This window comes from Malurus melanocephalus, unplaced genomic scaffold, assembly GCF_030028575.1.
Source record: "Malurus melanocephalus ecotype Western Australia unplaced genomic scaffold, MMel_1.1 scaffold_167, whole genome shotgun sequence".
NCBI lineage: Eukaryota > Metazoa > Chordata > Aves > Passeriformes > Maluridae > Malurus > Malurus melanocephalus.
In genome coordinates, this window is record NW_026623399.1 from 1,333,309 (window position 1) to 1,357,596 (window position 24,288).

A 24,288-nucleotide genomic window follows, 5' to 3' on the forward strand; every position below is an offset into this window, starting at 1 on the left:
TTCATGAAGAACCAGACACTYGTGTGACCTTGACTGCACAAATGTTTTCACAACTTTGCATTTCTATATTTATTCAGTAATATTTCTTTCACTTAGTTGTCAGTTCAGAAACCTGTGAAAATAATAAAAATAAATAATTTGATTTTTTAAATCTTAATTAAAAATAAGTGGACATGTTTGGCAATGCTAGTTTTAATAAGCAGATGTGCAATGCACAGAAAATTACAATCCATCCTGTAGTACAAGCAGAAATTTATAATGGATTTCAAGGATACTAAAAAAAAAAGTAAAATAAAATTACAAAGTCCTTCTGTGTGTTTCTCATACCACTGCGCATTTTTGAAATGCTAAAACTTGCCATACTCTCCCTCTGACTTCCAGGATGGTTTCTCAAGATGTGCTGTCAAAGCAGGGCCTTTAATCATCTCCCCAAAAGCTTTAAGCAAAACCACTTCCATGTAAACTTACACTCTTAATTATACAGTCACTCATTTTTGCTTTTGAGGGGGATAAATTAAGATATAACAAAAATCCTTTCATTCTTGTAGGCTTATAGAAGCTGTGATATAGTTAGTTTAGGAAATATGAAATATATCTACATAGTAGTTGCAAATATGGCTTGTTTGAAGCTGATTTCCATCAGCAGTTGAGAACCTGACCTCGGAAATGAGGCCTGCCCAGAGGAAATGATTAAATGATAACTTTAATAAAGTGCTCTTGTTGTTGTTTCCTTTAGTGATAATACATCCYATGGCTTTTGGAGTGAACTACACCAATGGGCAGATCTACAAATGGATTTRGTTTTAATTGTCTCCTCCTTTATACTTGGTTTTATGTCTTTGTGACATTATTGACTCCAGTGAAGTTATTTCTCTCCTGTGCCAGTGTAAGAATAATGAGGAAACCTTTTCCCAGCAATCTGCAATGTAACCTTGTGGAAGACACTMCTGTAATTTATATATTGATAAAATGAATATAATATATTGCACAGAGGTTTTGTGAGCTTTAATTAATATTAGAATAGTTTTACATTGAATAATGATGGAATAGTCTTGAGTTAATTAAGTCTAGATCTCAAGGACATCAGCCTGTGGTAGTTGAATGCAGCAGATACTGTGGGCGTGCCAAACTTCCAGAATTGCCCTCTTTTAAAAGCCATTGTTTTCAAGGTGCCCCAGTGTTGACTTGAAATAACTGTATCATTTGTTTCCACATTGTCCCATGAACTATAAACAATTTTTTATATAAAATTGAGGTGAGATTTGGTCATTAAAATACATACCTAAGGAAAGAGTTGAATATATATATATATATATATATATGTATATATGTATATATGTATACATGTGTATATATATATATATATATATTTAAGTAGAACTTTGAATGCTTACAGAAATACGTCATTGAAAATTTGGTTACTTGAAACAATTCAAAAGTATTTTCTGTGGCAGGAGAGGTGAGTGGGGGTATCCCTGTTGATAACATGACATTAAAAAATAATTTTTATCTAGCGAGCAAATTTAATTCATTGTGAAATATTTAGGAAAAAAAAAAAAAAAAGCAGAATTTCTTAAAATTAATTTTCATAGAAGTAGTTCATGCTGATGTTTCTGTTGGGTTGGAAGGTTGATGGGCAGCTCCCACTGAGCCCTCAGTTGGATTTCGGGGTTCTGCCCTAAGTGAGGGTACCAGATTCCATTCAATTATTACTTCACATTGTTCCTATCATTTGATTTTTGCTTTCTGAGTCATTTCATCCCCACTTCTCATTTTCATTGTGCCATTTTTTTTTCCTCCACCTTTAACCATTTCATTCTAACCCATTGTCATTTCCAGAAGAGCATCCCCTGTGTGACGTAGGGGAGTTCCTGTGCCACGATCGTGTCACGTGTGTGTCCTGGCACTGGCTGTGTGACGGGGAGCCCGACTGTCCCGATGATTCAGATGAGTCCTTAGACACCTGTAAGTAAAGAAGGACCCACTCTTTTATTTTATTTTATTTTATCTCCCTTTGAAGTGTAACATTTTTTTGTAGTTCTAACTAGACAACTGAAAGAGCAGGTTCCATTTTTGTTTTATCAATCCTGTATGAATCTTCCTGTCGAGGGGAGCAGGTCACATTCTTTATGTAGGTGAGAGGCAGAAGAAATGGAAGAGATGGAAGGTGTTTTGTTCTTGTGCCACTCTGTAATGAGCWCTGGAGCATGTGTCCCCTCTGCTCTCACCGATGGGCTGAGAGTACAAAGACAGACACAGGAAAATGTGTTCCTATAAATACATTTAGGGGATGTAAAGGGGTGGAAGAGAAGAGTGCAAAATACTTTCAGTACRAATCTGAAAAGCATACAAACATCAAAGGGAAGAATGAAAGAAGATGTGAGAGCTATGAGGACGAAAGAAGCAAAGAAAGGAAAATGATGGAAAGCTTTAATAAAACATATTTAATTATAGTGAAGACCTTGTTGGTTATTTTTAATGTGGCTAAGAGCTTCTGAATACCATAGTAGCAACCTTACAGGCTTTTTTCTTATCAGCCTTGTAGACTGCTGATGAGGTGTTATTAAATCTTAATGTTCCCTTGTTTCCTGTGTTCTGAGGAAAATGAGGGAATTTCCTGATTTCATCCCCAGGATAATCACTTAATGTAAGAGAAAAACCATGTATTTTGTATCAAAGCAATACTGACAATCAGGAAGGCTGGAAATGGGGTGTGCCGCTCAAAGCAGAGAAAATATCAAACATCAGACAGTTTGTAGGAGTCTCATCTTTAAAATGAGGGACAGAGCTCAAGATGTCTGGGAGCTTTTTCTGTCTGGGCAAACACTGTGGTGCTGATTGCAGCCTTCCTGCTCCGGCGCTTGTTCCCTGGAACTGATCGGGAAATTGTTCCCTGGAACTGATCGGGAAATTGTTCCCTGGAACTGATCGGGAAATTGCCTGCGGGGCTGTGGCGAGGGTGCTCTGATCAACCACTTTCCTCACGCTCTGGGATCCTCAGCAGCAAAATCCTGCAGTGGGAACCATTGGGTATAACTGGGATTTTGTTCCTGCACTGGTGATTGATTACTGCCCCCTCTAATTAGTTAGCACTGCGTTAATATGCACCGTTAAAAGTTTTTCTAACTAATGAATGTCGAGATAAGAGCAGAGAAATGGCCCTATACAGAGTTTTTAGCTTGCCTATGCCTTGATATTCACCATATAGCTCCAAATCCTGCAGTTTGCTGGATGCCCAGGTCTTTTCCTCTTGAGAACGTGGTTATTGTACTGGTTTGTAAGCCCTGTGTTCAGTAATGCCATTTGTCATGCCATATAAAAATCTTGGTGTTTGAAGGTTATKAATGGMTTGAARGAACAGGGATGGGTTGGGAAAGAGRGTCTGCACTTTTCCTGACATCAGCCAGCGTGGTCCTCTCGGAAACACCTTCCCCTTTGCAACTGTGAASAGTTTCTGCCAAATGCTTTGCTTAGGCTGTCCTGAGTCAAAGGTGGGGGTCAGCACTGTGGCTTTTCTGGCTGTCGAGAAGGAAGGTGTTTGAATCCTTATCCTTTTCCAGCTTCCATGGCCCTTTTCTGACAAGCTGCTGGTTGATGAGGTGCCTGGGCAGCACTGGACTGTGCAGGCTGAGATAATCATTACCTGGGTCTCTGTTCAGCTAAGCCCTGGACTCTGAGTGAGAACCAAGTGACAGCTCTGGGACATTGAGTTAAACTTGGTTACATAATTGCTCACGATTTTGTTTTGGACTGGATGGTTCTGTGTTTTTTTAGTCAGCATAATTTGCTGTCAAACTGTTGAAATATGTGTGCCTACTCYGGTGTCATCAGGTAAGTTGTTTCTCATTAAAGATTAATATAATGCTCCTGAATTTTTCTGCTGATACTTTGCACCACGGTAYCTGTAGGAACTTATAAATTACATTAAAAAATATTCTTATGATATATTTGATCCCTGCTGCTMATGCCAGGGACGCAGCACATTCAGTTTTTGTGCACTTGAGTCATGTGTCTGTTTGTTTATAGATGAATGTGGCCCCTATTTGTCAGCTCTTTTTTGACTTACATWTGATGAATTGTTTGGTGTAGCCTGACAGATATTGCTAGTTGTTCCTATAGCCATAAACAAATGGATTTTGATTGATTTTCTGTGGATTTGTGCCTAGTAATAGGGTTTTCTGGTTTCTAATAACATGCAGGCATTGATCAAAGCTTTTCCTGCGAGTGGAAGTTCTTAACTTCTCTCCTGTGGGGATTTCAAAGTGTGGAAAAGGAGAGAAATTCTCAAGCTGCAGCTTTTCCCACAGTGAGAATATGAGAAGTCTTATTAATCTCATCACTCAACCATCTATTTGCAGAAAACTTCTAGGATCTAAGTATCTTTGTGAGCTCTCTCCTGGTGGCATTTTAGCCCAGGTTTGTAACAGAACCTGAAAGTTTTGTTAGTCTGTACAAACATATGCCTGTATCAACTAATTACCTCAGGAATCCACCTGAAATCCTTCAATCTTGTTCCTTTATTATGGTTTGTTAGGACATCTAGGATGGGACAGAGGGCAGAAAAGAGTAGCATCCTTAGGTGGTGTTGAGTTCAGTGTCTGTGTTGGCAAAGGCTGGGACAGGGCTCTTTGCAGCCGCTGCTTCCCTGAGCTTTCAGGGGGTGGGATGGAGCTCTCCTGGCTCTCCTTTTGGGGTTTTTTTGGGGTTTGGTTTTTTCTTTTTTTTTCAGTCAGCAAACAGCTTCCACCACCAGACTGTTCCCCTTCGACTTCTTCTACTTCCCATCATCCTCTAAATGGTCTCACAAACAGCTTTGTAAAACCARAAGTGAATTCCTGCAGCACCTACWCTTGTGTTCTCTTCTGTTTCTTAAYAGCTGCAGTTCTKTCTGCTCGCTGAAGCTGCTGTTTTGTACAGTACCAAGGAAYCTGACTCAGTAACTTACAATGAATAATTTAGTGAACAGATCTTGTTGCTTTTCTGCTCCAGAGTTGTTCCTGAGTAAATTGATTTTTTTTAAAATGAAGAGTATTAATAAAAGTCTTGACCAAGTAGTTTTTACCCTTTCTTGGGTGGGCTCTYGGTTGTTCATAGGGTTTTTGCAAATAGTCAGGATTCAAAAATCAATTTACTCAGCCTAATCAGATGATGCTGGGTTCTTTAGTAGGCAAAATCARCAAGCTCACTTGAAATCAATAGAACTTTATCAGACAGCCAGAATCTGGCCAGACACTTTGGCTTTTACAAATAGCTGTGAGTCTGGAGGTTGAAGCAAATGTTTGCAGGCCCTTTCTGTAAAAAGAAAAAAATAAAATGGCTGCTTGCAGACTCACCTGATGTGATTTTGATGAGACAGTCAAAAACTCAAATCTACTGTTAAAAAATACAAAGTTTTAAAACATAATTATTGACAACCATTTGTATCATCTGCTGGCTCCACTGCTGCCTGCTGTAGGCAGTCATTACTTAGAAACATCAGTGTAATATTAATTTTCTTGGGGGTGGTCTTAGTGATGATTTTAGTATTTTTGGATTTGTTCGTTTGTGTTTCCTTTTTTTTTTGGTATTTTGATTGGATTTTTTGGTTGTTTTAGTTCTTATTTTAGTTCTTGCCACTGGTATTGGTTTTAAGCTGCAAGTATTTGCTTATCCCAGCAACTGCTATGGTGGGATAAATAGAGAACTTCACTAATKGATTGTATCTTAAAGATCCAATTCATAATTGGATAATTATAATAATTTATATTGTTGTTTTGGGGTACCTGTGCGTTGTGTATCCCACATTTGTACTTCTGAATAACACATTCACCCTCAGTAAGCCATGCCCAAGGAGTACCGTGCTTTCTGAAAGCAGACAAATATTTGAYGTGATGTGCTATTACCTGCTTTTCTCCTCAGCCTTCTGCCAACGAAGCTGAGATCTAAAAGGTGCATTGGCAAATTACTCCTTCCATTTAGTACTTAAGGCTCTTTCTGTGTGTTTGCAGCTTCAGAACTCGTCTGGCTTGCATGTTTTGTTCAAATTTCAGAATGCGCTGTGCCAGGGTGAGGTGAAACAAAGGAGCRGMGAGAGAAATTGCTTATTTTCTGCARCTTCCTTTTGAAGYTGTGCACACTGRTTATGGTTGGGTGCTSTAATTCTGGGTGCAGCAGTTCCACAAAGGCTGATTTATTGTCTCTCAGCCACGGAGTACAGGAAGGTGCTGTAACAATACCTGAAAGCTGTTCTGTGAAGAGAGGCTTGAGCTCTGGCACGAGGTTCCTCTGAGCTCCTTTGGTGTCCATCTGTGGCAGATTGCAGGCAGCAGAGCTTTGCACCAGAACAACCCATCAAAACCATCTGTGACCCCAAGCATGGCTTGAATGTCATGAATAACTTCAATACGAGATCTCCCACTAATAGAGCAGAGCTCTAAAAGGTACTGCCAAACCCCAAAGTGCCTGACACTGATTTATTTTAGCAGCAACAAAACCCTGAAAACATTTCACAGCCAAGCTGCAACTCTCGTCTCTCCTGTTGTCCTCAACTGTCCTTTGTTTTTGATCCTGACACTGTTCTGATATTTGAGCTTTCCTAAATGTTACCCAAATTCTGTTTGCATACCTTCCACCCACACAGTTTTTGTGGCTAAGTTGAAACAACTCTAGTTRCCATTAATAAATCATTAAATTTGAATGGTCCCTGTCTCTGGAAGTCTGAGTAGATGCAGCCTTATGCTAACATGTTGAAATTATTTGTGATAATTATCTTTCTCTGGGATGTTGAGGGAATGTCATCTTCTATAATCATGATTAAACTGAAGTTGGAGGAGCAAAAGAAATGCAGCAACCAGAAATACCTTGCTTAAAAGCTTGAGTCTCACTTTGTTTGCTAAAAGTGTGTCTTTCATTCTCTGGATGCTAATTACGGGAGACTGGCTTCAGAAGCTTAAAAATTGTTAATTGAGTACCTCTGTTGTAGTTCTTTTACCAGCAAAGGATAAGATAATTGGATGCAATGTTGCTCTTGTGGTATGAAACAATAAAGATAAAATTTCCTAAAGCTCCTAATTCTTTTACGAGTAGATTCATTGAAATTCAATAGAAGCTAGGATCCCAAACCACTCTTCAGTAGCTTTGGAAAATCCCAGATCAATAAATAATGTGCATACATTGAAGGCACACTGCCATGAAGCTGCTAARGGTAAATGCAGATGATGCTGGACATGAAGGGAAAATTCTGGTTTCACTCTTTATAATTTTGGTGAGTGTAGTTACTATTGAACAAGGAATCTGCTACAGAAAATAGCTGCTTGAACCTCTTTTTCAGCAAGATATTTGAGCTTGTTACTTGCCAGATATTAATTTAATCTGCTTTGAGATGATGAATGTCTGCTTACTTTTTCTCTCTGAATCAGAGTTGTTCCTATCAGTAGTTTAAAACTTCTAAAGCTCTTGTAGGAAATGAACCACAACAAAATGACAAATGTCAACAAATTTTATGAAACCACTGCTAGTTTACATAAAATTAAGTTAAATGCTTAATGCAGCTATACAATATTGCCAGCTTTTATGTTAGCTGGTGAGAAGAAGTGTTTCTGACAGAACAAGATGAATGTTTTGAAGGARTWTTAACTTYCCTGATACTATTTTTTCAGACCTGAAACAAAACACGCTTCCCACTGTGGCTCTTCTTTCAGTTCACCCTGGCAAATCTGCTGTGGTTGGTGAACACTGGTATGGAAAAGACTTCTAAAGACATTTTTTATGGCTGAAGCCTCTGCCATGCTGTTTAATGGTATTTAGCCTGTCAGGGCTACTGTGTTTTATTCCATCCGTTATTTTCTGTTGTCTGCCCCCTCTCCCTGTGGAAGTCACTGTGACCTGGGCTTCAGCTTTTCTGTTTGCTCCTCCCTCCATCCTTTGGGAAAGYAGAGAGCTGAGCCCCTGCAGGAAAGGTGGTTTTGCTGGTGTGATGGGATGGCAGAAGTTCTGATAGTTAATGGGGTGTTGGAGCAAACAGTCTGGAAAGGATGGATATCCATGGTGCTCATTCCCTCTAAGCCTTTTGGAACAGTTACAGAGAATCATCCCAYTGGGACAAATCCTGCACTGCCCTCAGTGTTGAGGAGCTCAGGTTCCATTGTTCTGTTTGGGACTGCTCTTGGAGATAACCTGTTATCACCCTGAGGGGGATCATTCTTTAAAGATTTCCCTGCTTTTCATATCGCTCATTCTGCTCCTTTTCTCTCTGGGCTCCCATCTTGGGGTGCTGGGGAGTGTTTGCCTTGGCTCAGGGGATAACTTYGATGCTTCTGCATTTGCTTTCTGCCTCAGCCAGCACAAAGGAAATGCTCTTGAGGTTTCAGAGGACATTTAGAGTCAATTCCATTTCGTAATTTCCCAGCGGATTATAACGTTACTTCTGAGGCCCTAAGCACATTGTCCCATCACTGGGTTACAAGTGTTTGTTTGCCTTCTCTGCCAAAAACCAGTTTGTTCACTTTCTGTGAGGGGTAGTGACTTTAAAYACAGTGTCAGGTAGCACTATGGGAACTAAAATTCACACCAGACTGGGTGTAAGGATCTTAAAAGAGCAAGGTCTGAGTCTGTCCAGCTTGAATCAGAAATTTAGAGTCTCATTCCTGGTGACTGAGGCACTGCTGCCTGAGCTGTAGAAGGACTGGCAACAGGGGTTCTGCCCCCAGCAGCTTCATTAAGTAGGGAGCTGCAATTTCAGCTTTGTGAATAAAATGTATWTTTTTCTGAAATAGTTATTTTCAAAGTGCCTTGCTACAGTCAGGTAAACATTGGAATTTGGCAGGGAATGGAATCACTTGGTTCTGCTAATTTTCTTTAAAGCGTTTTAAAGGCTAAAATACTCCATTAAATTTTGTGCTTTGTTGTTTGTTTATTTTTTTGTTTCCTACTTTATTTTCTATTGTGTATGTTCATTTCACTYTGGTTTCCAGGCTGAATGTTCTTTAACATTTCCTTTACATAGTCCAAACACCCAAAGCTGTTCCAACCAAACATAATTACCTTAAAAAGTAGTTGAAGACTTTGATTTTTGTTGCCATTCTGAAGTTAGTGTGTTACAYAGGCAGACATTTGAACAGTTATTTATACCTTGCCTATATTAACAGTTACATTAACTTGTACTGGCAAATTATTTTGGTGAGGTGAGCTCATTTCTGGTGTGCTAGGAACGATTCATGCCTTGTAAATGTGTGKCAGGAGATTGGTGTGGTGCACAAAAAGTTTAAGAAAGAAGAATTTCTTTGTTTTTTAAATGCTTTCAACTCATAAGAATATCTTTATGCAAGAGTTTCCCTTGTACTCAGTAAAGTGCTAGAGTTTGTGGCAACTCTACATAAAATGCAGCATAATGCATAAAATTTGATTTCATTTGGGTTTTGGACATGCTGCAAAATATTCAAAATCTGTGATGATGAGTTTGGGGTGTTGAATGTGTCAAACCAAYAAAATTTCTGATCTCTGTCAAAGATGAGAACTCTTTGGGGAATCATGGGACTGTGATAGCACAGAAACTCAGCAGCCTTGGTGAGAGGTCCAGGATCAAGGAATGATAATTTCAGTGGCCCTCCGGCTGCCTATTTTCCTTTGGAGTAAAGTAAGCAACAAGAAGTTGGGTGTTGAAGGATGTAAAGGTCATTGCATCTCTCAGTGACACGGTTATTAGAAATTCTACCTGCTCYTTTTGCCTACGCCTGATTATCCTGAGCATGATTTTCCAAAGTGATTCACGGGGAATTCAATTAAATGATTGCCGGCAAAATGAGCTTCTTTTGAGGTCTGTGGAAACATGGTGGTGTAATCCAAGGCCAGCACAGAGCCTTTGAAGGGTGATGCCCAGTACCYAAAACTCTGAAATAGCTCATTTATGGATTAATTGCTTGCTAAAATTGCAATTCCTACACAGAAGCAGATCTAATGGGATATATACTCATAAGACGGGAAAATGAAAAGATCAATCTTTTGAAAAACCCATAAAAGTAATTCATACTTTGAGGAAGACTTTGTTTTTAAATTTCTAACCCAAAGCAATTTTATTTTCATAGCTAAGCTATAAATTGCACGCCCCCAAAGAAAGAAAGAAAAAACAAGAGAAACAGAGTAATTGAAAAAAAAAATGCACATGTGGAGATAAATGATGGAAAAACTTGGCACAGTTTGTCTTTCCTAAGGTCGTGCTGACTGTTAAGCTGAGTTGTAAGGGTTTTTTTATTTTATTTTATTTTTTTTCTTTCTCAGCACTGATCTTCTGAGCAGCTTCTGGACACAAATAAGGCACTTTTTTCAGTGTARAGGACAGTTTGTGAGTTGGCTTTCAGGTACAGATGGTGCTCTCCTGTTTCACAGGAGGAGCTAAACAGAACCCTGTGGCTCAAAGAACTGCACCAGTGAGGTACACCAGGGCAGAAAATGCCTGTGTGCCCAAAAACGGGGCAGGAACTGGTCATTAACAAGTGAGGGATCATAGATGTGTGGTTACAGCGTGGGGGATTTGTTTGGGCTTCTTTTAGAAACTCTTGATGGTATTTCGGTCCCCATCTCCATGCACATTTATTTACAATCCATTTAATTTGTATTCTCTTTACCAACAGTTTTATTACTTACTTTCTTTTCTTCTCTTTCCTTTCMTATTTATGTCCTTGCAAATCTCTCAGGGCCTTCTGTACATCAGTTGAGCTCTCTCACTCTAGCACTGCATTTTCACACAGCATTTTGTTTCTGCCTAATCCTTGCCATTGCTTTATTCATTACTTTCACACTTYCCTTGCTTTTTTCTTAGTTCTGCTTACAAATTACTAAAACTGCTATGAAAACTATTTTTCATTTTTCATGTTCTTTTATTTTTCCTCTCTAATTATCCTCAACATGTTCCCTTTGCCCTCTCATAGTTCTCATCTATTTTGCTGATACCCAAACTCTGGCTCCTTCATTTTCTGTCTCAGTTTTTATCTTCCCATTAACAGTCCTTGGTCTGTCTGTCATGCTGCTGCTGTTAATAGTCGGCATCAGGAAAAAAATAATGTTTTGAGGGATGGGGAATGCACCTTTTGCAGGATGATTCAGCCAAATCCCAAAGCTGATTATGAGGGCGTTGATTTTTTAAGCTGTGATTGCTTTCTCTGCCAGGAATGGCTTTGGTACAAGGGAGGCAGAGAAATTGCTGTATCACAGCACTGTCTATTGATTAGGCATTGATAAAATGTAGAAACATATTTAGGGGGGGAAAAAAAAAGTCTATAGCATCATCAAAACCCTTCTTGGCTCTGCCGTCATCAAAAGGTAATTTTTGATAATGCATACACTCTTAAATGGGATTTATAAATTACTGCAATCTTGGGTATGAAATGGCTTGTTGAAAGATTTTTATCTGAGGTGCTACTCCTTCACTGTGAGCCCCAATTGCACTGGGCTCATTGCAAACCTTTATAATTATAATGATACATCTGGCCTCTAGATCCTACACTGGGAGAAATGTCATGTATTTAAGTAGAGGGCTGGATAGAATTCTTTATTTGTCACTTAAAATTGCCAGAGTAATAGCCATTTTTGTTCTCCTTCAAAATTATGGATGAACACAATTCTCGTTAGCAAGCAGATAAATTCCTGGAAGAAAAGTAAAATTGTTCTTTTTGAAAATAGGGCAGTGATGTAAAGTAAGAGTTGATATATTTTTTTAGTGATCATATGCACAGTACTTTTAGTCAGCAAAGAGGGCCCTTTACTGTGGATGAAGAAACAGTGCAAGACCAAAACCTGCTCACCAAGAGTGGTGCATAGTTATGACAAAGGAATGTAGCTCAATAAAGCAGAAAAGGAAGAGATAAAAAATAATTTCAAGCGAGTTGAGATTTAATAAGGATTTGATTTGTTATGTTAACTTATAGATGTGCAGATCTAGTCCAGAGAATCCATGTTTTAGCAGCTCTTACTCATGCCCAAGTAGTTCTGGGGGAAACTGAACTGTGCCAAGTGAAACATTTTCAAGGCTGCATCACTAAATGCATTCATGTTACATTATTCAAAGATTCATCAGTGTGCATGTGCAGCCACTTCAGTGGACTGTGGGCTGTGCCCTCAGAAATTGGTCCTAAATTATGTGTAAAACATGGAATGTGCCCAACATGAGGTAATTTTGAGTTAGTTTTAGTCATGAGAGCAGCCACTTATAGGATTGGACCCAAGTTTGTGTTTATACTTYGTCACAGAGAATGCTAAATTAATTTTTACCATCTGCCATTTACAACCTTGTTAAAGGCACAGGTAGAGCTGTTGATGGTGGATTTGCAATAATGAGTTGCTTCAGAGTAAAGATGTGGCAAAATTACTTTTCATTATTTAGGTGTTGTAACAAAATCTGGTGGAGAAGAAGAAACTAATTTTTTCATAGTATAATAAAATTATCCCGAAAGTGTTTCTTCTTCTTCCTTCACCTTTTAGCATTCATAAACAGTCYAGGGCTACAAGAAGTGTCTCTTGCTGCCTTTGTGCTCAGGTTGTGGAGAATATTGGGATGGCATTTTCTAACTCGTTCTTATTTTCTCTGCTCTACTTCTATACCAGGCTATTGATCTTTGAGGCAATTTTTTAAACTATTCAGACTAAAGTTGTCTAAGGTGATTCTCTTCTTTTTCCATGAGGTAGCTTCATTTACAAGAGTGCTGCGTAAGCTAAAGCCAATGAGCTCAGGTATAAAAAAAGAGATACAAATAATTAATGGTATAAATAATGCATATCTGCTCTACTATTAAGGGAACACTTATATGGTATAACACCCTTTGGTTCAATAATAAAGTAAAAAATATGTTATTCTCTATCGAAAATTGTCTGCTTTGACTATATTTTCATAGAAAAAAAATAGCACCTATTGTTTTTTTGCCTTTCAGTGAATTTGTTTCCATCTTCCTGACCCTTTTCAATCCAGAGTTGCTGTGTCCTAGCTCTGCCTTCAGTCCCTGGGAAGCCACGTGCAGGAGGAGGGGCAGTGAGCTGGGACCACAGTGTCAGCATGTGCTTTGTTCAGAATATTAAATTAATATGGAACCTGCTCAGACACTGGGTTTGCCATAATAACAAAGGCTTTGTTCCATTGATTTGTAATTCCCAGTTCGAAATGAGGCAATTCAGTTTAGTAGCAGAGTGGTTTTCATAGCTAGGTTTTTATTCAGTAACCAGTTTTAAGTTCTCTGTCCAAGACAGAGCAGAATCTTCTCTCTCTCTTSCCTCTACCCAAAGCTGTGTTTTTAGACTACTTTTTAAAAATTCCTGCTTGCCGATGTAAATGTACTGAAGGTTATGGTTTTTTCTCATTAGGCTCCTCTAAAACCAAATCTCATTTCTTTTTGGCTGCACTGGAGATGTCTCCGAGGTCAGCCAGGTCAGAGCTGCAGTCACTGCAAGTAACTATAGAACTTCTTTCCTGCTAACAATCCCGGGGATTTGGATGTGCCTGATGCATAAGGTCACCTGAAATGAACTACCTTTGTATTTACAAAATTATTTAATTTGCCTTGTTCTCCAGTTYACGGTGACTTTGGCCTGGCCTTCCACCCGAGTGGCTCTTTGATATGTGGTGGATGTCATGCGTACCCTGACTGTGTGACTTCATGGCAGGAGGAGGAAATTACAAGAAGATCATTAAATTGTGAAATTAAATTCTTAAAGATGACACATCTAAAATAGCTAAAACATTACCCCCAAAACAAACAGTGCCATTGATCCTACTTAATTACATGCTTAATAATTTTATACCAATGTAAAGCACATTGACGATGTACTAATCCATTTCATATTCACTGCCACCACAGATTTTCTCCTCCTTATTTRCTTTGAATCTCATCATTATCGTGCACATAAAACTAGTATTCGTAGAATTTTTATAGTAGTATTTCCATATAAAATGAGGAAAAGCCTAATATATGAATACTAAACAGGTCATTAACATGGTTTGTAATATATTTATTCATGATAAAAGCAGCTGAGAAATGCTGATATAAAATAGTACTTCAGTCCCAGAGTATGTCTAAGATTAGAAGAATCATGCCTTGGATAATAAATACTTCAGGGAAAACAGGAAATCTTAAATACAAATAACATCAAATAAAGAGCTTTGTATGCTTAATTAAACACATTAACAGATGCATTTATTTCAGTTAAATAATTAAAATATTTCTAATACCAGCAGCCAAAAATTTTTGTGTTTAAAACAAAATAGCCTGAAAAGGTTTTTATTTCAGAAGGAAAAAAAAAAAAAAATGCTGCCTTTAAAAGACATTAAGGACATTCTTATCTGGAACTGGCACAAAGATTGTTAATGATCAAATTACACAGCAAGCAAAATGTGTGGAAGGAGAGCCTAATCTACCATGTCAAGAACCCTGATCTTTAAATTTGCTCTGTATGAGCAAGCCACTGTCTCCAGCCYGGGGGACAGGATGGGCTTTGGAACAATTTAGGTGATGAACGGTTCTTTCTCTGTCCATGTGCATTAAATTTTGGTCCTTGAAGTTATTTTCTCTGGCCTTTTAGCCATCCTTCCAGTGTCCAGGCCAGAGGAACAGGCTGTTGTGAATTACCTGTCCAGAACTGGCCCAAGGTTATGTGACAGAGAAAAATCCTGTGTTCACCAGAAGCATTTTATAGAGACTGGAGCAGAAATTTAGGAATGCATACTGCAGGATTAATTGATGTATTGAGTTGTTATAAATTGATAATTTGGTATAGATAAATCTATATTCCCTTTCTTATTATTCCCTTTCTGCAAGTGTTTTATACTGTCCTAAACCATAATCTTTTGCTACTGTTTAGCTGCAGTTGTGCCATWTTAATTCAGCTTTAGTTTCATATTCCCCATCAGGATTCCAAGCTATGAATAAACACTGCTGACAGCTCTAAAAAGGGGTCAGGTAYGATCCTTGATCTTCACTCAGATAACAAATTGTACCAATGATGATTAAGATCAAGAGATAACAGTGTTGGGTCATCYGAAATGTCAATAAATAAATATCCAGCCAATTATTTCTACTAGAAACACATCTGGTGTTGTTGACAGGAAGTRTTACACAGTAGACACTGCTGAAGGTTGAGCTCCAAATTTGAGAAATTCCACTGATACTTTTATGGTGTTTTAGATGAAAGGGAATTTCTCCTCCAGTTTTCAGCTTGTGTTATCAGGGTCAAGTCACCAAAGCAGAAAAAATGGGAGCTATCTCAGATGGAGAATGAATTAATGTATGTACAAGGTAGGATGCAGAGCTGTGTGGAGGATGGGTACAAGGGCCATTTTTAATGTCCCTTCTGCATCTGAAGGACAGGGAGCACAGTCCTGGCACTGGGCTTGGGCACAGGACTGCCTTCCAAGTGTTCCTTTGCTTGTTCACCAGCATTGCTCACTGTGATGCTGCAGATGAGCAGGAATATTAAAAGAAGCCATTTCATGGCACTGTTCTTTAGTCTGCCACAGAAAAGGCTGCTGGAAGAAGGACTTGGCTAATTTACTGTTWCTGTGAAGTGGGCTGGTATTTGCTTCAGGCTTGTATACGGATGGAAACATTTTATTTAACATTTCAAATTTCCCTACAAGAACTGGAAATGTGAAATAGATAAATGTTCTTTAATAAGCTGGAAGAAGGTCAACCTTGACTAAGCCAACCTTAAAGAAAAAAAGAAATTTGGTGGTTGGTGTTTGTTTCGTTTCTTTTTTTTTTTTTTTTTTTTTTTTTTTTTGAGTTGATGATAGGTTGAAATGATGCATATAATATTCCTTGACCTCTAAGGCCTGTTCTCTCTGTTTTTTGGCGCGCTGCTGTCAGAAGCAGCCCCCAGAAAGATGAGAGCACGCCGTGGTTACACAGCCAGCATCCATAATGCAGCCACAGGGAGGGCAGCACGGCTGCTGCTGCTGCAGGGATCCCCTTGGAAAACCCTCTGGAGGCTGTGCAGGACAAATGGCTGAGGGAGAGCCCTTGGCCTCACCAGGGGGAAGCTGGAGATGGAGGAGCAACAGGATCTAATCAGTCTTCAAGTGTTCTCCCAGCCTGCACAGGTCAATGCAAATGGGGCACCCTGCTCACCTGAGTGATGCTGAGCACTTTGCAGCTCCTTTTCTTACAGTCAAACAGCTTTATCTTGTCCTGTCTGCTTCCTAAAGCTTTTGTTTTTTTCTTTTTTTTTTTTAAGAATTAGTTTCCAAAAGGCTTAAAATAGTTTGCTCTAATTGGGAACAATCCAAGTCGAGAAAGGAAGAGAAAATTGCAGTCATCCAGACAGCTCAGTGGCTTTTCTGGGGTAAATCATAAAGCCATAAATCATGGTGTGTTTATTCTGTTTTCCTGTGACTCAGCTATATTTCTGGCCACATTTTAGCTGCCAGCRGGCTTATAATTTTGAGTGTATAAAAAAAAAAAATACTGTAAGATTGTTTAGGGAGATTTTACTTTTTTTCAGTTTGCTTTTTGTATGACAGTAAATAGCTGACAAACTTCATGCACAGTCAAGGGAAATTTTAATTTTCCAGTGTGGAGAAGAAAGCTGAGAGACATATAAAATTGCACCTGAAGAATGAATTGTGAGGAAAAGGCAGTTATGCAGCACCCATAATTACCTCAAACTTTCCTTTAATAAAAAAAAMTAAACCTGTATTTCATAGKTTCATWGAATGGTTTRTGYTGKAAGGGATCTTAAAAGTCATCTAATTCCAACCTCCAACTTTACGCTGGACCAAGCTTCCCAAAACCCTGTCCAGGCTGGTCTTGAACAKCAGCAGATYYAGACTCCTTCCATGTATGACCCTCACTGAAAGGGTTTTTTACTACAAAAAGGCCTAATGCTTGGGAAATCAATGTGAAAAGTTACTCAGAGCAGGAGGAGGTTTGTGGATGTAAGAAGGATTCAATATGGGTGTCTGTTGGGATCTCTTTTTTTGGTTTGGAGCTCTGTTTGTGTTTTCCCGGCTGTGCAGAGCAGAGCTGCATCAGATGTACACTTAGTTACGCTTGAATTTAAAGATTTCTATTCTCAGGGCAGTGCAAAAGAACCTTCTCATTAATGTGTGTGGGTGTTTGTGTAACAATCCTGCTTGTACCTGCACAAGGAGCTSCWCTCYTGTCCCTGCAGAGTGCGTGGGTTTRGTTTAAACTGAGAGGAGCTCTTGTGCTGCTCTGCTGCGGTGCTGGGTTAGCCTGAGCCCCATCCCTTGGGGAGAGCATCCTGCTGTTGATCAAAGCCATGTCCGTGGTCCATCTGCAGCCCTGCAGGCCAGCAGAGCAGAGCTAGCCTGGCATCACTGTGGCGTGGCTCTGTGTGATGTTTGAAAGGCTGAGATCACAGCGTTTGCCCGRGGTGCTGGTGTTCCTGCACAGGGGTGGGCAGGGCTCCTTCTCAGGCACAGCCTTATTAGCAGCACAGTTTAATGAACCTGGGCTGCTCAAGGGATTTTGCCTTATACCAAATATATGCATCAAGCTGACAGTAAGATCTCTTTTAGCCACTGAAAATTGCCACAATAAAAGAACCTGTTCAAAGCCCTCCATGCCAAGCACCGAAGCCAATTCCCATCGCCGCACGACGGCCTCAGTGCATGCGCTGCCCCACGTGCCCACTTTATTGTTACTTATTTGTAATGACAGATTGGTTTTAGCAGGATGTTTTTAGCTTGTTAGAGCTGCATTAGTTAGTCTGCAGCCAGCAGGAGCATTTGGAAAGTGATCCATGCCCTCCGCAGCAAACCGCTCACGAGGCGGTGATCTTTGGTGTAGCCTCTGCGCGTGGTTGTGCTGAGCTCATTAAGATGTCTGAGCCTCGAAGAAGGTATCAACTATATTAAGCACAGAGTCCTGGCAATAAAAACAAATGCAGCATGGCATGGAAATACATTAACATCCCCTGGTTCAGTGTAGCATCGTGTTTTCAGGGAAACAAACAAAGGCGATATAATAAACTGAGCTGGCATCAGCCCAGTTACTCTGAGCGAACAGTAATAGCTTTCACAGAGTTCAGGGTTGGGTCTTCTGCATCATTAATATTCCTCTAAAGGCACGCAGGATCTTTGCTGCTGAAATCAGGAGTGAATAAAATAAAAATTAGAAATCTCTGAAAGCTGTACCAGGTGTTTTGCTGGGAGATGTTTAATGAAAAGCTTGGCACCGGTGTGAATGGTTTCCCTGGTGGGTGTTGGAGCCTCCTGCAGCCACCCAGAGCACAGCCAGACACTGATGCCACTGCAGTGATCTCTGTTGCTGCTGTTTGTTGTTGTTGAGTACTCAGATTAGTTAAAACCAGTCTTTTCTGCGTGTCTGCTTTGTTCAGTGCCTGAGCTGCGAGTGCTTGGGGTGGTGTTTGATAATTTCCTGTTGGAGAAGATCTACCTTTATGAAAAGAATCTCATATTCAACAGAAAGCACAGCTGTGTAACCTCTGAGGAGTTCTGTCAGCAGATGTTACAGCAGCTCTGCTGCATGGCCAAAACATCTCCAGACAACATCCCTCTGTCTCAGGTTTTGCCAAAGAAACGGGAGGGTGTGCAGACAAATCAGGAGGAACGTGGCTTGTGCAATCCAGCGATTTCTCCCTAATCTACGTGGCACCTCCAGTGCCCCCTGGATAGCAGAATTCATCCTCCCCAGCAGCTCTGGCAATCTCAAGCTTTTAGCTGGTCTTGGGAAAGCTTTGACATAAATGCAAAGCCTGCTCTTAGCTTGGGCTTCATGAATCCTTTGTCTACAGAGCTCAAGAGCTCAGCTTTTTAAAGTCTGGTTTGTAAATCCTCTACTGGTAACTGTTTTTTTCTTCTTGCTTTTTCCCTTCTCTCCTCCTCCAGAGGGACTTTTGGAAGGCTGTTTCAGCACGGATGCCATGAGGCTGATTATGAACTGCAGCTAATTCTGGCATCTTGTAAATATCAAAACAACACATTTTGTTTTTACACTAATGCGCTAAGGTCAGAACTGCCTTTCTATTTGAACAGATAAGCGTTTCATCTTTGTTAATATCCACAACTTAAAAGCTGTAGGAGGATAACGGGAATTTTTAATAGTGATATGTTGATGTTTCGGCTTGCTCTCTGAGGAGAACTTCCTGAGACAGAAATATAACATGATGGTATAGCGCTCTGGAGTGTGCCAGCTCGCCTTGAGTGCTCTGCAAAGAGCTTTATGCTGCTTTCTAGACATTGCACCGTGAAAGAACCAGTCAGTGCTTTTCCTGGAGGGGTTCTTAGCTCTCATTTCAGGATTTCTCCCTCTTTTAATAACATCTCTCCAGCTCCCAAGCTGCCTTTTCASATCAGAGTCTGATATCTGTTGGACATTTCTGTACAGTAGCGTTTTCACATTGCTGACTCAGTTGGCTTTATTTCCCCAGTATCATTGCATCCTATTTACTTTATGTGTGCATCTGTTTAGGGCTGGTGCTCCCTCAGGGCATACGAGATCACTAATCTAAAACCTCAGTTTTAGCTCACCACTTTCCCACTCTTGCGGTTTGATGTGCAGTATAAATATCATTGTTGCTTGAGCACTAATGCACGATTTAAAAACAATAAATACCCCATTTGCTGAAGGCTAATGGTCAATTCATTTTGTGCTGCAGCATCACCAGTTACTTCTGTGAGGGATTTGTCCTCTCAGAGGTGTGGTTTTGTGAGCTTTGCTATGCCATGCAAACTCTTGTGAAGTGATGCAATTTTGGTTCTTTTTTTTTTTTTTTTTTTTTTTTTTTTTCCCAAATTTCAGACACAGCCTCTGCTGTCTGTCTTCCTGTGGGTTTGGCCTGCACAGGGTCCTGTACAAACAGACCTTTCTGTTGCAGGGCTCCTCCTTAAGGCAGTTTTCTTTTCTGATGATTGGATAAACCATTTGGCCAGTGTTTTTGCACTATTTTCATTTTTTACTTTATAAGATTACAGTAATACTTACCTTGCAAAATAAAACAGGCTTCAAAATGATTGAAACATATATAAGAGAAGAGCAAAGTGTGTTGAGTGCTAGAAATAGTARGCAGAGGTAGAGCCTGTGGTGACTTCATAATTGGCAAGTTTCTCTCTCATCTACATTTCCATCCATGTTTACATAAACGTGTTGAGGTTCTTTTCACTGGGTTTCAAGTCTGGGTTGATTCAGGAGCAGCAGTTTGTTAGGATGATGGTTTTGTAACAGCTGCCAGGCTTCTGTCRTGAGTATGACAGGATAATCTGATAATTAAACTATTGATTGATTGTTCTTCCTGTCCTGCAATCATTATGGACTTCCAGACTCATCACTTTGGGACAGGGGCTGTTCAAACTGGCAGGTGAGAACCACTGCTTGGGGTGGTGGGGAACAGCTGCAGTTTGTAACAGGTGAAGGGTAAATTAACCCATCYAATAACTTGGATTAATAACTCTATATCAGGCAAAAGTTGCCTGACAACATGAGGTGCCCTCCCTGGTAAATTATGCAGAATATAATCAAAGAGTTCAGAAAACTTTCTGTCATGATGCAGGATCAGTTAACTTGCTCTAGAGGAGCAGGGCAAGGACCATTTAATGGTAATGATTTATGCAAATGATTTAATGATAATGATTATTACTGGTGCACATAAATTGCTAATGAACCAGGAGGCGCCCTTGTGTGCTTTCTTTAAAGGTTTCTCCGAACTCAGAGATATTTTCAATGTAAAATAAATACAGTTTTGCTGTTTGTTTACCTTTTTAACTGTATTTTTCACCCTAAACCTCTTAAGTGCCCTTCTTATCTATCTTCTGTGAAGTATCACAAATAAAGTTGAAGACTTAATCTACAAATCCCTTTGTCATGTCCTATAATAAAATATGAGCAGAAGGCAGTTAAAGCTATTTATCACAGCATACTTGGCAAGTCTGGGACTTTTTAAGTTAGATAAATTGGCAACTGCTCCATTTTTTATCTCATAAGACAGAACTAAACCAAAATGAAACATAGAGCCTTCTTGCTTTAGGAAKATGCTGGGGTTTGCTGGTGTATTTTTTATTTAGTAAACTCAGAAACTGTTAAGAGAACTTAGGACATAATGCTTTTGCTTCTATTTAAAATTATCTGCTGTATAGTACTTTTTTAATTAATTATAATTTCCCTTTTAAAGTAATTTTCTTTTTAAAAAAATATGTTTGTCAGGAAATTACATATTCCTGGTCACTTCAGCCACTTACAGTGCATGCTAAACAAACTCAATAAGCATTTCATTCAGCATTAATGGGATAATTATTGTATGTGAAATACTGATTTATGATAAAAGGCACTTTTACTGGGATCTGACATTTGCTCAATTCATTACTCGTGTAAGATAGCAATTAAGCTTTACAAGGTTATTTTAAATTGATCGGTGCAGGATTTTTGTAACAATAGTCTTTATAATGCATCATCTCCAGCTACAGGGCCACGTTAACCAGACATTAATTTTAACTCATAGGTAGATGTTCCGCTGTTTATTTTACCTACTCATTGTTTACACTGTGTTGTAGCTTAGGAGGCAGAGTATTGTTAGTTGGTGTGATGAGTGCTTTGTTCAAGAAGAGTTTTGAGCTAAATTCTGTTGAAACTACTGACGTGGTGCTTTTGRATCTCTTAATTATATAGAAAATTGCATCCCAAAGCTCTGCAATAGGATGGGAAATGCATCAGGAGTTTTGTCCTTCCTGAACAGACAATCCTGGTGTTTTTTTCCAAAAGGCACTTTTAAGCACCTCCAGGTTTAGTCTCCTCCTGTGTCCTTAATCTCCTGTACTTTTTGAAGAGGCCTTGGGGAGTTACTSTTTCATGCTAATAAATAATGTATAAAGTGCTTGTCCATCCCARGAAAAGTCAGAGCAAACGAGGAGGAAGCTTCATTGCAAGAACAAGGGTGTGTTGGAGAGGCTGCTGCCCGTGCTGATCACTGCCCTGGAGCAGGGAAAGGTCTCAGCATTCCCGCAGAGAAGAGAGATGCTGCTCTGGGAGGGGATATTGAGCTCAGACAAGGGAGGCAAATGAGCAATTGTGTCTCTTGTCTCTGCCTCCAGGGCTTCTGCCAGGATTTGSTGTCGGGAGCCCCTGCAGCCCTGGAGCATCCCGCAGGGAATGGGCAGCTCTGGGCTCTCTGTCCCCTCTGACCGCTGGGAAACTCCTGTTCTTCCAGCCAGCACCACTAGAGTCCATCCCTGGAGCTGGGGAGCCAAATCCTAAAACCTTTTCACTTTTGCTTCTTGCTTGCTGCTTCTTTACTTTCATATAGTAGCTGTTGAAAGGCCGCTACTGTGTAGCTGTTTTTTTCCTTTCTTTTATTTTTATTTTTTTTTCTAAAAAATAAAAGGGACGTGTAGAAGGAGCAGGATGCTGAAATAGGAGGATACTCCCAAGATGAGAAAGAGAAAAAAGGAACCTGTCTGTGGGAGGGAGTTGAAAGAAAAATATCCAGTCCAGATTAAGTCAAGGCCGTGAATTCAGAAAAGTGATATTTCCAAGCCTTTTAAGTCTGTTTCCTGCCAAAATTGCCTTCCTTCTACCAACTTAATTGCTCTTCATTAGGGAAAAAAAAGCACGAGCACAATTTACAGTGTTTGATTGAGGGGCCAAAAATATATTTTTGCAGGAAGTGTTTCACACAGGATAACCAAACAACCATCCATAAGGTTAGAAGCTCTGGTATCTAAAGGAAACCACTTTTCCTATAGTTTTAAAGCTGGTATTGTGGCTCATTAATAGCAATGGTATGGAGCTACAAATGGCTGAAAACACGTGGAAAATAATTAGGAAAATAATAACAGGTACTTAACGTAATGGGTAGGATTTTTAATTTCATGGGTTTATTTTTACAAGGAGGAAAATAATTCTTTTTTTTTTTCCCCCCCAATTTATTGGAGGAGGATGTTCTGACATCAGTTTTAAGTATACAGAGACCAGAAAGTGCAGAATGCCATGAAAGACCATATGCCCATGGGTTAGTGTGCTGAGTTATACTGAATTTCATACAATATTAAAAGTTATTTGTCTTCTAAAATATCCTAGGATTTAAAAAAAAAAAAAAAATCTTTTGTCAAACTCAGATAGTTTTTAAGAACTTTATATATTAGAAAAYTCCATCTTTTCAAGCCTTTGGAAATTGGAAAAAAAATCTTGTAGAGAAGAACTCTAATCTCTTGCTCTGATTTATGTATCGTATAAAATGTATCCATTCTTTTTAAACTTCCAATTAAATAAGAGATACTCAGTCATTGTTACACTGTTCCAAAGAGGGAAAAATTGAAATTGTATGGAAAAGAGGAAAACCTTTTTTAAAAGAGAGATTTCTTRCTGCTCTTCAAGTTGGCACATTGGATTTTATGTAACAGCCAGTGACTGAAACATCAGTTCAGAAATTAAAACTCCTCTGTAGTTTTGAAATGTACCATCAACTTCCCAGTTGCTCCTGGTTTAATCTTCTTGTTATTCCAGAAATAAATGAAAAGAAAAAAAAAATATCACAAGAAGGGCCCTGGAAATAATGTTATTTTTGTTTTTCTCTCTGATGCCAATAGATTACCTAAATCACTTGCTTTGATTAAAAACCCACAAAATAATCAGTCTTTCATTTTTTTATACTTTTTTAATGTTTGACACAGGAAAATGTTTGATGATACTTAAAAGTAGAAAGAGAGAACACTTTGGATACGGCAAGATGAAATGTCTCAGGTTTTTAGAGTTTTGGGTGCACCTGCACCCTTGAACTTGTGCATCAGATTCTATCTGGTGTTAACCCCAGACTGGGATTTTTCTTTGTTCTTTTTTCCCTTTTTTTTTTTTTTTTTTTTTTTTTTTTTTTTTGTCTGAAACACCTGTTAGTTATCAATATAGAACTTTTTCTCATCATTATTTCTACATGAGAAATATCCTCCTAAAAAGTAAAACTAAGTATTTTTAGGGTTTGTACAGCTTAAGATTGGAAATAACTTTCTGCCCTGTGCCACTGAAATGAAAAATGGGTTTATATGATCAGTATCCTGAGTCCATATGTTCTTAGAGGAGTCAATGTTCTTAATAAAAAGCCAAAATTAATTCTGAGCAGGTTTGATTAACTTACATGGAAAATAAGAGCTGAGAAACCAGAGTAAAAAAGGACATGAATGGGCCTTTGGATTTTTTATTTTAAGGTTTTTGGTACATTGAATAAATCTAAGCATATCTCATGTTTCAGTGGAATTAAAAGCAGCATTCATATCTGGAGGACTTTCTACAATAATATATGAGGATGAATTTTTGTAGCTCTGGCATATTTGATTGAATAGGTACTTTTGGAAAAATTAGACTC

General features: G+C 39.1%; 1 protein-coding gene across 1 annotated transcript in view; it reads left to right on the forward strand.

The window, feature by feature from the left end:
* LOC130577103 (low-density lipoprotein receptor-related protein 1B-like) overlaps positions 1-24,288 on the forward strand; it is a gene marked incomplete at its 3' end in the record, with an annotated part of 422,888 nt that overhangs the window by 155,936 nt on the left and 242,664 nt on the right. The window contains exon 2 of the mRNA XM_057372230.1: positions 1,840-1,965. Coding sequence (XP_057228213.1) covers positions 1,840-1,965 — 126 coding nt within the window. The remainder of the gene's footprint in view (positions 1-1,839; positions 1,966-24,288) is intronic.